At 35.7% G+C, this 15,101-nt stretch overlaps 1 protein-coding gene across 3 annotated transcripts in view; it reads right to left on the bottom strand.

Moving 5' to 3' along the window:
• dock1 (dedicator of cytokinesis 1) overlaps positions 1-15,101 on the bottom strand; it is a 506,089-nt gene that overhangs the window by 97,677 nt on the left and 393,311 nt on the right. For all 3 annotated transcript variants that reach the window (XM_030163232.1, XM_030163231.1, XM_030163230.1), the window contains 3 exons: positions 8,104-8,162; positions 4,463-4,611; positions 2,085-2,170 (listed from right to left, as the gene is read on the bottom strand). In XM_030163232.1, the coding sequence (XP_030019092.1) occupies positions 2,085-2,170; positions 4,463-4,611; positions 8,104-8,162 (294 nt within the window). The remainder of the gene's footprint in view (positions 1-2,084; positions 2,171-4,462; positions 4,612-8,103; positions 8,163-15,101) is intronic.

The following is a 15,101-nucleotide window of genomic DNA, read 5'->3' on the forward strand; positions in this document are numbered from 1 at the left end:
GTACCTTTATTTGTACCATTCGTTAAAATGAACAAGAAATTGAAGAAAAAAAGGGTGGTCTAATAATTTTTTCCGCGACTGTACATTGAGGCAACATAGTGAATTTAATATAAGTCAAATAAACCTCATTCCAAATGCAGCATGTGTGGGATTTGGTGATGTTATTAGGGTTTTAAAAGTTTAAAATATGGACTTTAACCCGGAGCAGCTTGACTCACATTAACAAAAATAATCCAATTTATTAAATTAAAGATGGATTAATTAAATTAGATAACTATCTTTATTAGCAATTAAGACCTGATCTGATGAATTATAAGACCTTACATTTATAAAAATCCATTTCAATGCTCTGTTTAAACCATGATAAAAATCTGAACTTTATGACTGTGCTGTCAGGGATAAAAAAGCAGTAAAAACCATGACCTGATGACCTAATGTCTGAATAATCACAGCTAATTCCCAGTGATTAATGAATAGTATTTTGGCAGGGAATGCCCACCCCTAAAAGAGGCTGAAAAAGTGACTCCAGGAACCAAATGTCCCACATGGCTCCAGCTGATCCACTGACATGATAGAATACATGTTAGGGAATCAAAACACAGTCAGTTTCTGTTGTGTTTGCAAAATATAGACAGCTAAAACAATAATAAAAATAATAATAACATTACAACGTTACATAAGTAGAATACTGAGTCATGCATTTGTGTGACTGTAAACAATGGTCATGTGTTCCAACCCAAGCTAAAACCCACAGATATGATATTTATTTTAAATATACTACATAAATATGAAAAGCAGCCTCATAACACCAAAATAATATCAGCATATCCCACATGTGTTAGTCAGAAATTAATGCATTCATTTTCTGATGTTTTATACCAGGTTTTATTTAACACGTCAGGTGTTTGCTTTATAACTGTTTGTGCTGCTTCTTGTCATGAGGTCAGAGGTCACAGCAACTAGCGACTTTAACCGTTTCAATCCATTTACTTCAGTTTTGTGGGTCTTTTAAGGCTGTGCACATATTTCCTGTATTTTCTTGTTTATCTGAAGAAAAAAGAGTACAAAATAAATATGTATGTTCATTTCAACCCTGAAAAACAACAAAAATAAAGGTGGAATAGGACTTTTGCACTAAACTGTATATGTGTATACACAAGTAAATAGAGGGTTTAAGGTATACACTGAATACATTTTAGGATGAAAATGTCATAGGAACTCCAGTTTTAAGAACTTTGTAATTCTTGCAAAAAATAGACGTTAATTTTTTTGTCCATCCGTGACGCAGTAGTTTTGGATATTTTTCATTTAAAAATATTTCAAACTAAATTCTGCCCTTTGAGTATGTTTAAGATGGCATTTAGACCTTTACAGTTCTGTGTAATATTCATCTTAAACTTGTCTGGTTCAAAAGTTATGAATCAAAAAGTAGAGGGCGGTCCATCTGTGACGCCCTTGACCTCGCCCAATTGGAGAAACATTCATAATATATTACAACCAACAAACTGGTTGCATTTTGCATTTTTGCTGAAAACTGTCTAGAGGTATAATCTCAGTTTTGTTTCTTAGTCGTTTTTCCTGATTTTCGCAAAACAAACCCTTGATTATTGGAATTAATTGGACATATTGACCAACTCCTATACGATACCAGAACATCACCATAATGGAAAATACAGTAGAGCATTAGTGTTCATGTAAACACAGTCATTGATGCATTTATGGGATGTTGTTTTCAGGTAATTCTAAGTGTTTCGTGTGCATCTAGTGCTCTCGTCTGTTGTGTGTTAACCTGTTTTTGGATGGAACCAGAACAAAGCAGACGGAAATTCATTTGAGATATTAGAGTCCTTGAGAGTAAGTTTCCTTCACTTATGATTTTGGGAAATACGCCTTTTTTTTTTGCCCATTAAAGCAGCGTTAGCATCCAGCTGTGTTGAAAGCAAAGACAGCCGTGGCATGCTGTGACAAGCCGTCTTGTGATCATCAGCACACTGTGATTATTTTTGAGGAGTGCTATGTCGCAATTAGCATTATCTAACTCGTGAGAAGCTCGGGCGTAATCCTGCCCATTAATCAGCACTTACATTTTCTGAAAGAGAACTTTGTACTGCTCATCTCCACGGCCCCCCTCCACCTCGTGATCCAGCTTGGTGATGATCTCGTTCTCGAACTGCAATTAGACAGAGCAGCCGTAAATAATCAGTGTGGCTAATTTTTCAATTCATTAACAGCCCTGCCCCGTCTCACTCTCAGCAGCTCTGTGTCGGCATCAAGGCTCTGGATGAGGGGATCTGTGATTCAGCTGTAATCGTCCCTGTTTCGTGCCCAGCTGGCTGACTGCTGGTATTTTCTGCTCATTATTACTGATTTATTACAGCCTTTTCTTGTACAGATTTAGCGAGAAGACAACGACCCGCCCTACGTAGCCTCTGGCAGCGAAGCGTGGACTTTATGCCTCTTATGTTTGTATACAGCAGCTGTATAAAAAAAGCAAGTTTTATTGTGTCGAAACAAACCAATTTCACTGACTCCTCGGTGCGCTCACATGTTGGCCAAGCACAAACAGAGAACAGAAGAGAGGAGTTCAGCCAAGTAAGGAAAGATATAAATGCTGCTGCCTCTTGCTAAGCCAAGGGTTTACTACACAGACAGAAAAAGAAAGACATAGAAAAGAAAGCGTTACTGGTGTACAGTACAGAAAGGGCTCAGGCCAAAGTGAAATTGATCACATTTCACTGAAGGGAAGAATGAACGAGGTGCATTCACATCCAATGAACTGGACCTGGAAAGACATATTGACTTAATTACAAAGGCTGCATCCACTTCCAGCCACAACAAAAGACGTGATCAGCAGCAAACTCTGACGGCAGCCATTGGTTAAACTGAACGAAATGTGTGAATACGGAAAACTAAGATGAACATCAGCTGTGAAAAATGAAGAAATACAAGTAAAATGGTTGTAAAACAAAAACCTGAATGGCAAACTACACTGGGGACCAAAACTAGTGGAAGTGGAGGAGAAACAGCTTCATTTTCCATTATTTTTCATGTTGTTAATAAAATAAAATGCTTTTCATTACACGCATCTGATGAACGATGGTTCTATAAAAGATTCTAAAAAAGTAAAACTAACACTTAAAGCTTGCCACAAGTTCATTTTATAGGGAAAGTTGAATACATAAATGAATGAATGAATGAAGAGTGGTTAAAAGCAATCTATGTAATGGAAAACTGTCCTTTTCATTAAAAGTAAAACAGGATAAATTTATGGAAATGTGGTCAAAATGGATTGTATATATCACCCCACTGAGGCAAGATTTAACTTAACTGGAAATGACAAGTTATATTTGTACTGGTTGAATGTACTGGAGCTGAAAGTTGTGTGGATTTTGGAATAAGAATAATGACAATAAAGGGAAAAATGTGACATCTTTTTGTTGTAAGGTATGTTTAACAAAAAAAAAAAAAAAAGGCAGACTTAATTTAAGAACATTTGTTTTTGTCTTGCTTTGTTTTTTTCTAAACAGAGAACTTACATGCAACGTGTGTGTTAAATTTCATGCTTTACCATTGTTGATTATTCAGACATAACGTACAAATGTGCTTAGTTTTCTGTTGTAAAGTATCTTTCCAAATGAAAAAATAAAATTATAAAATAAAAAATAAATAAATGATTGATTGATGGATAAATAAATAAATAAATAAGGAAGTAATTAAGTAAATAAGGAAGCAAGTAAATAAGTAAAAAAAATCCTCAGTTCAACTAAAACTAGTTGTTTATGTAAACATATGAAACAAATAAAATGCAGTTAGAGTAAAAATTAAATACATAAAACATATCAAAAGCACAACTTAACTGAACTCTCATTGCACATTTTATTCTGAAATAAAAGCTAAAATGTCACTGTCATCTGGATATCTCTTTCCCCACATTCTGGTCTTACTTGGGTTTTCCAGTGTTGAAGGATGACTCCGGCTGCAGATATAACTGGTCAAGTTCTGAAAATAACAATAAAACTGCACCTTTGCCACACTAAAAGCAAAAACCAACCAGAGAGACTCAATAAACCTGAAAACGATGACATATAAAGACTCTACAGGTAACGACAGAGGCATTGGGAGCTGGCCTGTTCTGAAATAAGTACAATAAACATCACTTAGTTTGGGAGGAGGATGAAATAAACATTTCCAACCTCAAAACAGAAAACCTGAGACATCTTAGAGCAGAACAGCTGTAGCAAAACGGATTTCCTCATGCAGAAAGGGGCTTAATTTTGCTCTGTAACGAAGCATAACATTAAGTTCTCCTAACCGTGGCTGTTGATAATCGCAGCACAACAAAATGAGATTTGCAGAATTACAACTGAGCTCGTGGCTGTGGAACTTTCCCACCCTCTAGTCTCTGTTTTCCACCAGTTCCAGTGGATCGTGTATTCATTGACTGGTGTTTAAGGGGACGTACCCGCTGGAAGGTGCACGTGGAGTGGGACTCGCACTGCATCATGTCGAAGAAGATGGGGATGGTGGCCTTTCGCAGCTCGATCTCAGGGACCAGTGTCATTTCCAGGATGGGACCCACCATTTCTGGGATGAATTTGATCTTGTGGGGCCCTGATGGAAAGAAAACAAAGATATAAACACTATAAACACATATATGCACAGCTCAAATGTAAAGTAAATTGGCCCTAACAAGGCATGTGTACTCTTTACTGCACTGTTCACTGTTGTCTTTGACTTCCATTGTGCACGATTTAACACTCTGAGGGTCTTTTCTAACTTTTATTTAGTGTCGTGCACAAAAAAAATCAGATTTTTGGGATATTATAACAAATTTGAAATCAGTTATGATCTAGTATTAACATTTTTGCAAGTGTGATGTAAAAACTTGAATGTATCCGTGCAAATAATAAGCATTTGTGTATTAACAACAGGTCTAACTATAGTGGAATTGTAAGGCCAGTATAATGGAACAATGGAAAGAAAAGAAAGATGTTAACACTTATATATGCAGCTCGAATGTACAGTACATTTGTTTACAAGGTCAGTGAGTTATACTTCAGGATCACTGCAACTGTTTTTAGCCTTTGTATTTGTTATATGGCATTGTGTGATTTGTTACATACTACAGTCTATTCTCGTTAAACCGCCCACCGTTATACCGCCATTTTCGCTCACCGCCGACCAAAACCATTGCACAAAAATCCCCAATGCATTATTCCATTAGCTACCGCCATTTCCGCCTATCGCCATCCGCCAGCCCAGTTCCATGCACAAACAACACTTATACCATTGATTTCCCGACCGTTATACCGCCAGCGTGATTGCCATCGAGTACACATAAATTTTAACAATGCACTGAAACAAACGCACCAGACGCTGATTGCAACAAGCTACGAGTAGGTCTACGGAACGGCCACCGTTCATTTATCGCAGAACACTCAGTAGGTCAGGATGTCGGGAAGAAGACGTGGGATTAAGCCAAAGCCTCAAGATGATGGGGTGTCATTTCCCGACACGGTATAATAATGCTTAAAATGTTTCCCCACTTTAAATGATCCCTTACAACATAACAGAATCAAGATTTATTTAGAAACACAATTAGAACGGGTTAACGGAGGCAGCATAGACATCATATAGTAAAGACATGCACATTATGGACGCAACCCGTTGTAACGCCATTTTCGCTATACCGCCAATTTGGCCGTGAACGGAAGTTGGCGGTATAACGAGAGTAGACTGTATAATATAAAACCCATTGTAAAGAATACATACATAAAAATATATTTCAATAGACCGGATCCCTGTACACATTTAGTCACTGTAAAAAACTCCAATTTGCACTCTGTACATATTACAAATCCATTGTAAATCTCATCACATTGCTGTCCTTGTCTCTAGTCTAATGTTTGTCTATATTAGGTGTGACTGGGTTCATGCTGAAACGTGTGCAAAAAAAAACCAAAGTCGAATTCCTTGTATGTGTTCACATACTTGGCCAATAAAGCTGATTTTGATTGTGATTGTTGTAAATGTAATCTGCTTTGTTGTCCATCCTGTTTGCGTGCAGCCTCTCGACCAGGTTGTTACTGGAAATGAGAATCAGTTCTCAACTAACTTTCCTGGTTAAACAAAGGTTAAATAAATAACATTAATATATAAATTGGTCCCAACAAGTGCACTGTTCACTGTTGTCTTTCACTTTCATTGTGCACAATTTGACACTTTGAGGGTCTTTTCTAACTTTTATTTAGTGTCATGCTCAACAAAAATCAGATTTTAAGAGTGGACCTATCAGCAACATCAGGATATTACAACAAATTTGAAATGAGTTATGATCTAGTATGAAATTTCTGCAAGTGTGATGTAGAAACTTGAATGTATTTGTTAAAAAAAAACTAATATTTGAGTATTCAGTAGAGGTCGAACTATAGTGGATTTGTAAAGGTCAATATAATGGAATAATGGAAAAAGCCAAAAGTTGATTAATTGTTTACTATCGCAAACCACCCCCAAAAAGGTTAATGTATTTGGAAACTTTATATCTTTTGACTAATATAAGTGGTGAAGTAAATATCTGAGTCAAAGTAAGAACTAGCAAATAAATCAGAATCACTGAACATTAAATTCAAAGTAATGGATGAATAAATAATAGTATATTATATAAGTTTAATTAATAATAATAATAATAATAATAATAATAATAATAATGATAATGACAATAAACTCAACAACTACATCAACAGTTTATTAATCAAGTAATACTAAAAGTAAAATAAAAAGTCATACTAATACTTTCACTGGCCTGAAAAAAAATCGTCATAGCAGGTTTATTCTATTTATTTATTCTATTTTTGACTCACAATGAACACAAAACTAACCATCTAAAACTGAGGTGATTCTCTGTGCAGTTTTTTTATTTTTTCAGTTATTATTTTCCATTAACAGACCTGTTTACATGGGACTACTACTGTGGACCTCTTTGTAATTTATATAATAGCAGAGGTCATCTGTGATTCTAATACTGAGTGAATCAGCCACATTTGTGATTTGAAAGTAAAATTCATCTAACACAGAGGTGCTGTGATAATTTGTGCGAATTGATGTTCATGTGATTTGGTGAGATATGCAAAATTTTTTAGTTTCTTCCGCACATTTGTTCATCTTATTTCCTGGTTTAAGAAGATGGAGGCTGCGCTGGTGAGGACAAGTGTTAGTTTTAACGTGATTTAGATGGAAATTCAGTAGGCTAGTGCCACGATTTAGCTGGATGTTCACTGAAAAACCAAACTTAGATCCTTCAGAACAGTTATGTCTCAAAAGTAGATGAGATGGATGACATGATAACAGAAACAATAGGAACATTTTTATGTTTTTCAACATCACATCTGGGGATAATGCCAGTAAACAGACTTTGCTTGCAAATATAGACATCAAAGTTAATTTCCGCATCATGGAAGGTCCACTGATTATAATAGGCCTGTGTAAAAAAAGAACTAAAGTCAATAACTCCACTTGTGAAGCCTGATATTAACCACAGCTCAAAATCAGAGCCAATTCTACAGAAGTAAATAATTTCTAAAATGTCCGAAACAATGAATATAATACTTAAGAGATCCCAGATTTAACAGTGAGGACAGATTAGAGGAATTTTTGTGTGCATTTAGGGGATAACATGACTAAAGGGGATCTTAAAGTAGTGCACAAAGAAACGCAGCTCCGCATGTTTTGTCACAGTTTCACTTATCAGAAATTCCGTTAACAATACATAACAAAAAACCCAACACTTGAGGTAAAAATAGCAGTGACCTCATTAACATACCGGCACATTAGTATAATCTGATGGCAGCTTCTAATTAAAGGATCAGATGGTGTGAGTTTCAGCGTGGGAATTTTAAAGGAGGCACAGGTGCACAAATCTAACATACCAATTATCATACTACAGCGCTTTCCCATTGAGAGATTTCACACATATAAAGTCAGTTAATAGATGTGTCTTCAGGGTTGACCGGTCACGATTGTGAGTGTTGAGATGCTAGAGAATTGAAAGGCTGAATTTGTGTGATGGAATCTCAATATAGTAAGACAAAAGAAGCGTTGGGTTACCTAGATTGTACCACATATCCCTGATTTCAAAGCCGATTTGTCTTCTCATGTCCTGGTACCTGAAACACAAACACAGCAAAATGTTAAATGGGTTTCCATCCAAAATGCACTGCAAATTTGGACTGTATTTTCCGAACATTCTGCAAAGGAAAAGGCTAATTCATCTGCATTCCCATCCACTACGATTACAAGTCTATTAAGAGTTGGTTCAACATCATCATGGATAGTTAAAAGTAGTATTTAATTCATTAAAAAACAACTTCAGCTGTTATTGAGGAGCTGTAAGAACCTGTAACTGGCTCATCTGGATCATATAACCTTTGTCTAACATGGTACTGCTCTTCATACACCATGGAATTAGCTGTTTTTTTTTTTTTTTTTTTGTTTTTAATAATATATGGACAAACATATTTGGACACATCACGCCTACAGCTTGTAGGACTTCCCACTCATGTTTATTTGAAATATCATGATAAACAGTTGCTAAATGTAAAGAGTAAGTAATGCCCCAAGGCTTTTGACCATAGACTGTATACCAGTATGTGGTATTCGGACCAAAATGTTAGCAGCAGTTCCATGAAGTCCTGGAAGTAGAGAGGTGGACCTCAAAGGATCGGATTTATTTGATCAGCACCTCCCACAAATGCTCAATGGTCAACAAAATGAGAAAAATAACCAAAAATTATCAAACAATTAATATAAATTGACCAAAATATACAACAAAATAACCTAAAATGAGCAAAAATGAAAAAAAAACAAAAAACAAACATGACCAAAATATACAACAAAACGAACAAAAAAAGAGCAAAAAAAAAAAAGAAAACTGATCCAAATGTACAACAAAATGAACAAAAATTAACAAACTGACCAAAATATATGAAAAAATGAGCAAAAATGAATAAAACTGACCAAAATATCCAACAAAATAAACAAAAATGAGGAAAAGTTAAAAAAAAGTTTACCAAATAACAAAATGAACAAAAAAGAGCAAAAAAATGAACAAAAATGTATCAAAATGTACAGCAAAATGAACAAAAATGAGCAAAAAATGAACAAAACTGACCAAAACATAAAAGAAAACAAACAAAAATGAGCAACAATGAACAAAAATTGACCAAAACATACAACAAAATGAGCAAAAATTAACAAAAACTGACCGAAACATACAACAAAACGAACAAAAATGAGCAAAAATTGACCAAAACATACAACAAAATGAACAAAAATGAAAAAAAAACTGACTAAAATATATAACAAAATGAACAAAAATGAGCAAAAATGAATAAAACTGACCAACATATACAACAAAATGCACAAAAATGGGCAAAAATGAACAAAAACTGACCAAAATATACAACAAAATGAGCATAAATTAGCAAAAAAGGACCAAACTAACCAACAGATAAATATAACAAATGGGAATGAATACAGCAGTGTTGCTTATAGAGAGGTGGACTTCCATGGATTGGACTTTTTGGTCCTCACTAACCAATACAGACCCAACAGCACCTGCAGGAGTGGAGATGCTCTGACCCAGTCATTCCTGTTACAATATGGACCTGGTCAAAGTCAGTCCTTTTGCTGCTTCCAACAACTAAATGTTCACTTGCTGCCTAATACATTTACCTGGTGAAACGTACCATTGGAATGAAATATTATCACCACTTCTCCTGTCAGAAACCAGAATGTTATGGCTGATCAGTCTATATTTATTGTATTAATTCACTGAACGTTCACACACACAAAAACAATGAATATCTGACTAAATCTGTCTCGAGTTGAGTCCTTTACTGACACACCAGCATTTCCACACAAATTTTATGTGGCTGTATTTTGAGTGTTTCTTTTTGAGATTTTTGACATTTATACATTGGGGTTTTTATGTAGAAACTGTAAATGCAAGCGAGATGGAAATGAACCTAATGATTCTGGCCGCAGTGGATTTGGAAACGAGTCCAAGTGGAGAAAAAAAAAGAAAAGAAAAGAAAAGAAAAGCAAATCAATGAATACAATGACTGGAAGAAAAAGCGTGTATGCTGTAGAAAAAGCTGCTTTGCATCCTGTACTTGCACTGATAGTGGATATCTGCAGATGACTTGCATGTTTTAATGATTTATTTTCTCTTATGCATGCGAGCAGAAGGACGCCCTTTGGCTACATGCTGTGTTTGAGTAAAACATTTAACAAAGAACAAGCACAGCATCATTCAGGTCGTCGTCTTTAAGTCAGCTCCATCTGCCGTGGCTCTTCTATTAACCCATAAAGACCCAGTGATACTTTTCAGGCAATTACAAAAATTATGTCTTCTCTCTGTTTTACCTTGAAGTGTTTTATCACCATTTATTACACTACTATCCTCTGCATTTTGCATTTTTATGTGAAAATCTGGTATTTTCTTATATTTACTTTACTGATCATGTAGATGTTCATTAACCAAAAGGACCCAGGGTTACTTTTGTGTCAGTTCCCAAATGAATTTTTGTCTATATTTAACCTTACTTAAGTGATATATCACCATTTATTGTAATATTATCCTCTGTATTTTGTGTTTTTTCCATCAAAAATCATGTATTTTCCTACATTTAATTTACTGATCATGTAGATGTTCATATAAGCTCAGAGAACAGTTGATGGTCATTATATCAAATACAGAGAAAACTGAAGAAAAAGTGACTTCTTCAATCAAATCTATCATTCACTGAACCCAAACCACGTGTCTCCATCCACTGTCATTGTTCCAACTCCATGGGTTTTATTAGTGAATCAGTGTTGTAGAACAGCGGTGTCAAACTCATTCTGGTTCAGGGGCCATATTTAGCCCAATTTGATCTCAAGCAGGCTAGACCAGTAAAATAATGACTTAATGACCTATAAATAATGACAAATCAAAGTTTTTCATTTTGTTTTAGTACAAAAAAACCCCAATTAAATCATGAAAATATTTACATTTTACAAAAACGATGTGAATAACCTGAAAAAACAGAAATTTCATTTGAAAAATTAGTGCAATTTTAACAATATTATGTCTCGACTTATTATTTATACATGTACTGTACATTACACACAATTTTACATAAACATTTGGTAACAGGCAGAATATTGTAAAAATTTAGGAGTTTGGAACTAAAATTTTAACAGTTTCTACAATATTACATCTCTTCTTATTAACACAACTACAGATCACAGTGGATCCATAAATGCACCAAACATTTAGTAACAGGCAGAATATTGTTAAAATTGCACATTTCAGGTTGTTCATCTTTGTTTTTATTTATGTATTTATTTGCATTTTATTGTGAAAGAATAGTTTTGTAAATGTAAACATTTTCACTGTGTAATCTTATTTTTTTCACTTAAATTTTTTCTAAGTAATTTTTCACAAAGAAAATTTGTAGTCGTCATTATTTATGGGTTATTGTGTTATTTTTTACTTTTTACTTTACATTTGTCTGTATGTGGAACCTGAACCAAAATGATTTTGACAACCTTGACTGTTCAGGTTCATTTTTGCACTTTCACCCCCACGGGCCGGAATGGAACCTTGGCGGGCCAGATTTGGCCCCAGGGCCACATGTTTGACACCTGTGTTGTAGAAGATGACAGTGTTTCCACGGTAACTACAGAGCCTCTGAACGTCCAAATGGGTCATATTTGATGACCATGAAAAGATAAAAAACTGTACTTCACACCAATTATTTATATGGATTAATGGGATTAATGGATCAACAGGTATTAAACAGTAACATTCCTATGTGATTTATTGCCATTTATTAGAATATTATCCTCTGCATTTTCAATGAAAATTCTGTATTTTCCTGCATTTAATTTACTGATTTTGTAGACGTTGTTATATCAGCATAGTGAAAACTAAAGAAAAAAAATTATGTTTTCACCAAAATATAGCATTAACTGTGTCTACAGTCACTGTCATTGATCCAACTCCATGGATTTCATTGGTGAATCAGTGTTGTACAAGATGACGGTGTTTCCACATTCACAATGGTGCCTCTGAACATCATATCTAATGACCATGAAAAGATGACAAACTGTATTATACACCAATTATTACCACGTATTGATAGGATTAGCGGATCAACAGATATTAAACGGTTTAGATCAGTAGATGTTTTTTGTCGCCAGTCACTGTTTGAGTCTTTATGGGTTAAAGCTCAGATTAAAGTTGAGTATTATTATGTCAGAAAACTGAAGAAAAAGGGACTTTATCAGCAAAGTTGTCATTAACTGAACATAAATGTCTCCATCTACTGTCATTTATCAAACTGGTGATAAATTACAGTTTTTTACTGGTGTATCGATGTGTTTCCACGGGAACTAAGGAGCCCCTGAACGTCCAAATGGGTCATATCTGATGACCATGAAAAGATGACAGACTGTATTTTACACCAACTATTTACATGTATTGATAGAATTAGTTTATAGGATGTTATTAAACATTTTAGTTCAGTAGATGATTGTGGTCACCAGAGGCTGTTTGGGTCTTTATGGGTTAAACAAAGCGACAGAAGCTGCTGCAGATCATCACCGCCCTGACTGGTTCTCCAGCTGTTGTGAGTTGGGGCTGATAAACAGAACAGCTCTGTTGTGTTTAGGTCATGGATCAATCACCGTCAGCTCAGAGTCCATCTCCGACCTGAAACACTGTCCCAGGTCACACCGAGGACCAACAGAGAAGTGGAAAAATAAACCAGGACAAGACAGTGGAAACTTAGACAATGAATGACTGAAGGGCTAACATGAGTGGAAATAGGGAGGCAGGGGCAGAAAGTTAAGAAAGAAATCACATGCAAGAAGAAGAACGGCTTCAGCTCTTTAACCCAAAAGGACTCAGTGCTACTTTTATGTCACTTCCCAAATGAATTTTCTCTATAACCATAATTAAAGGGGTCATATTTTGCTCATTCCACTTTTATTCGTCTTTGGTTCATTTATTTGTGTATTTGGACCCTAATAGTTCATAAAGTTTGAATTTGAACCCTCCAGGTGCTGCAAAGCTATCATTATATTCATTTCGGCAAAAATCAAGTGAATTTCTACAACCTGTTTCAATTCCTTCTTTAATTTGTTACGTCCATAACTAGTTAGGTCACGACATTTGCACATATAAGGTCAAGACTTCCGATGAACATTTCTCAGAGTATGACATAATTGTTTGTCAGCAACAGTGGTTGTAGTCCAAACTGAAAATATGTCCAAACTTCGAGCCCCTTACCTAAAATGTTCAGGTGTTGGTTGAATTAACAACCAACAAAAGTGGGTGAACAGGACAGAAAGCACAGTCAACAACCTGGAGGGGGCGGGGCCTAAAGTGGCTCATGTGCATTTAAAGGACCAGCGCTCAAAATGACCTTTCTCAGATTTAATTGTCAGCAGCAGCGGTTCTAGTCTAGACTGAAAATATGTCCAAACTTCGAGCTGATTACCTAAAATGATCAGTTATTGGTTGAACGGGACAGAGCAGCACAGCCGACAACCTGGAGGGAGTGGAGTCATGTGCATTTAAAGGGCCAGTGCTCCAAACCACCTTTCTGGTGTCATTACCCAGAAATAGGGTTGAAGATGGACCTGTGGAGTTGAATTAATGAAGAATTCAGACCCAAGGGGTGTGGCGGGGTAACAATATTATGTCTCAGTTTATCATTTATACATGTGCATTACAACTTACAGATCACAGTGGATCTACAAATACACAAAACATTTAGTAAAAGGCTGAATATTGTTAAAATTGCACTTATTTTTTGTAAGATATTTCAGGTTGTTCATATTTGTTCGGGTTATTCCCATATTTTTGTGAAAATATAGTGTGTAAATGTAAACAATTTCATGTAATTTTACTTTTTTACACAAAAAAAAGACATAAATTTGGAGTTACTATTTATAGGTTATTATAATAGCATTTTACTGGTCTGACCCATTTGAGATTGAATTGGTTTGTATGTGGAACCTGAACTAAAATGACTTTGACTGCACTGATGTTTTTAAAAAATGTCAGTGTAATTTTTGCATTTCACAAATTCATCCCACAGGCCAGATTGGACACTTTGGCAGACCGGTTTTGGCCCGCGGGCTGTATGTTTGACACCTGCGCTCTACAGAATGTGCCGTGATTCAATTACGAGCACAGAATGTTGATGAGGGGGGAAAAGTGGTCCCAGAAGATTTGATACATGTAATCTAACAAGGTGGTAACTTATTTATAATTTCACATTTTGCCAATACTAATACGTAAAGGTCAGTGTTTAGGCTCTGGAACAGATCTCCGTTCGACAACTAAATATGTAAAGCTGGTGTTTTCACTTGGCAGGCTGCAAATGGGCAATGCAGCTTCTTTTTTTTTTTAAGGATTTTCCACTCTTCCCTGACAAGATATATTAGGGTGTCTTTGTGAAATATTGGCAAAACTGTCACTTGGGTTTCAGGGTTCCACCAGGTGTTTGAGGTGCTCTGAACTGTCACAAAGGGAAAAAGGGGCTATGGATGGATATTCATTAGGGGTCACAGAGGAGGCGTGTCATCTTCGGACCTTAAACTAATTTTTTTCCCGTCTTTTCAATGTCATTCGAAGGTTTTAAACCAGCGGAGAGCTAGGGGGAGGCAGAGGTGATAATATGTGGCAAACTGTGCCGTCGCCTGCAGCACCGGCAGCTGGTGTAGGGTATTACAGCGGAGGAGGGAGGAAAAAGTTATTGATGACTCTGACATAGAATCTATTTTTAAATGCCCCTCAAAGTGGTGTCAGATTATCTTATTCAATTCTCAAATAAACCCATTCTCACATCTCAGACACACATCCTTCTCCCTCCATTTGATGCCTGTTCATCCTGGGAATTGGTTCACAAAAGCAGTTTGTGAGTTAATCCCCATTTCCCAGGGTTACATTGATTGTTCTGACAATTATGGCATCTCAAAACAGTGGAAAACGTTTTGCACACGCATAATCATATTGTAAATACAGAGTTTGTTTCAGAATAGCATTTATT

The sequence above is a fragment of the Sphaeramia orbicularis genome, chromosome 19 (assembly GCF_902148855.1).
Source record: "Sphaeramia orbicularis chromosome 19, fSphaOr1.1, whole genome shotgun sequence".
Lineage (NCBI taxonomy): Eukaryota > Metazoa > Chordata > Actinopteri > Kurtiformes > Apogonidae > Sphaeramia > Sphaeramia orbicularis.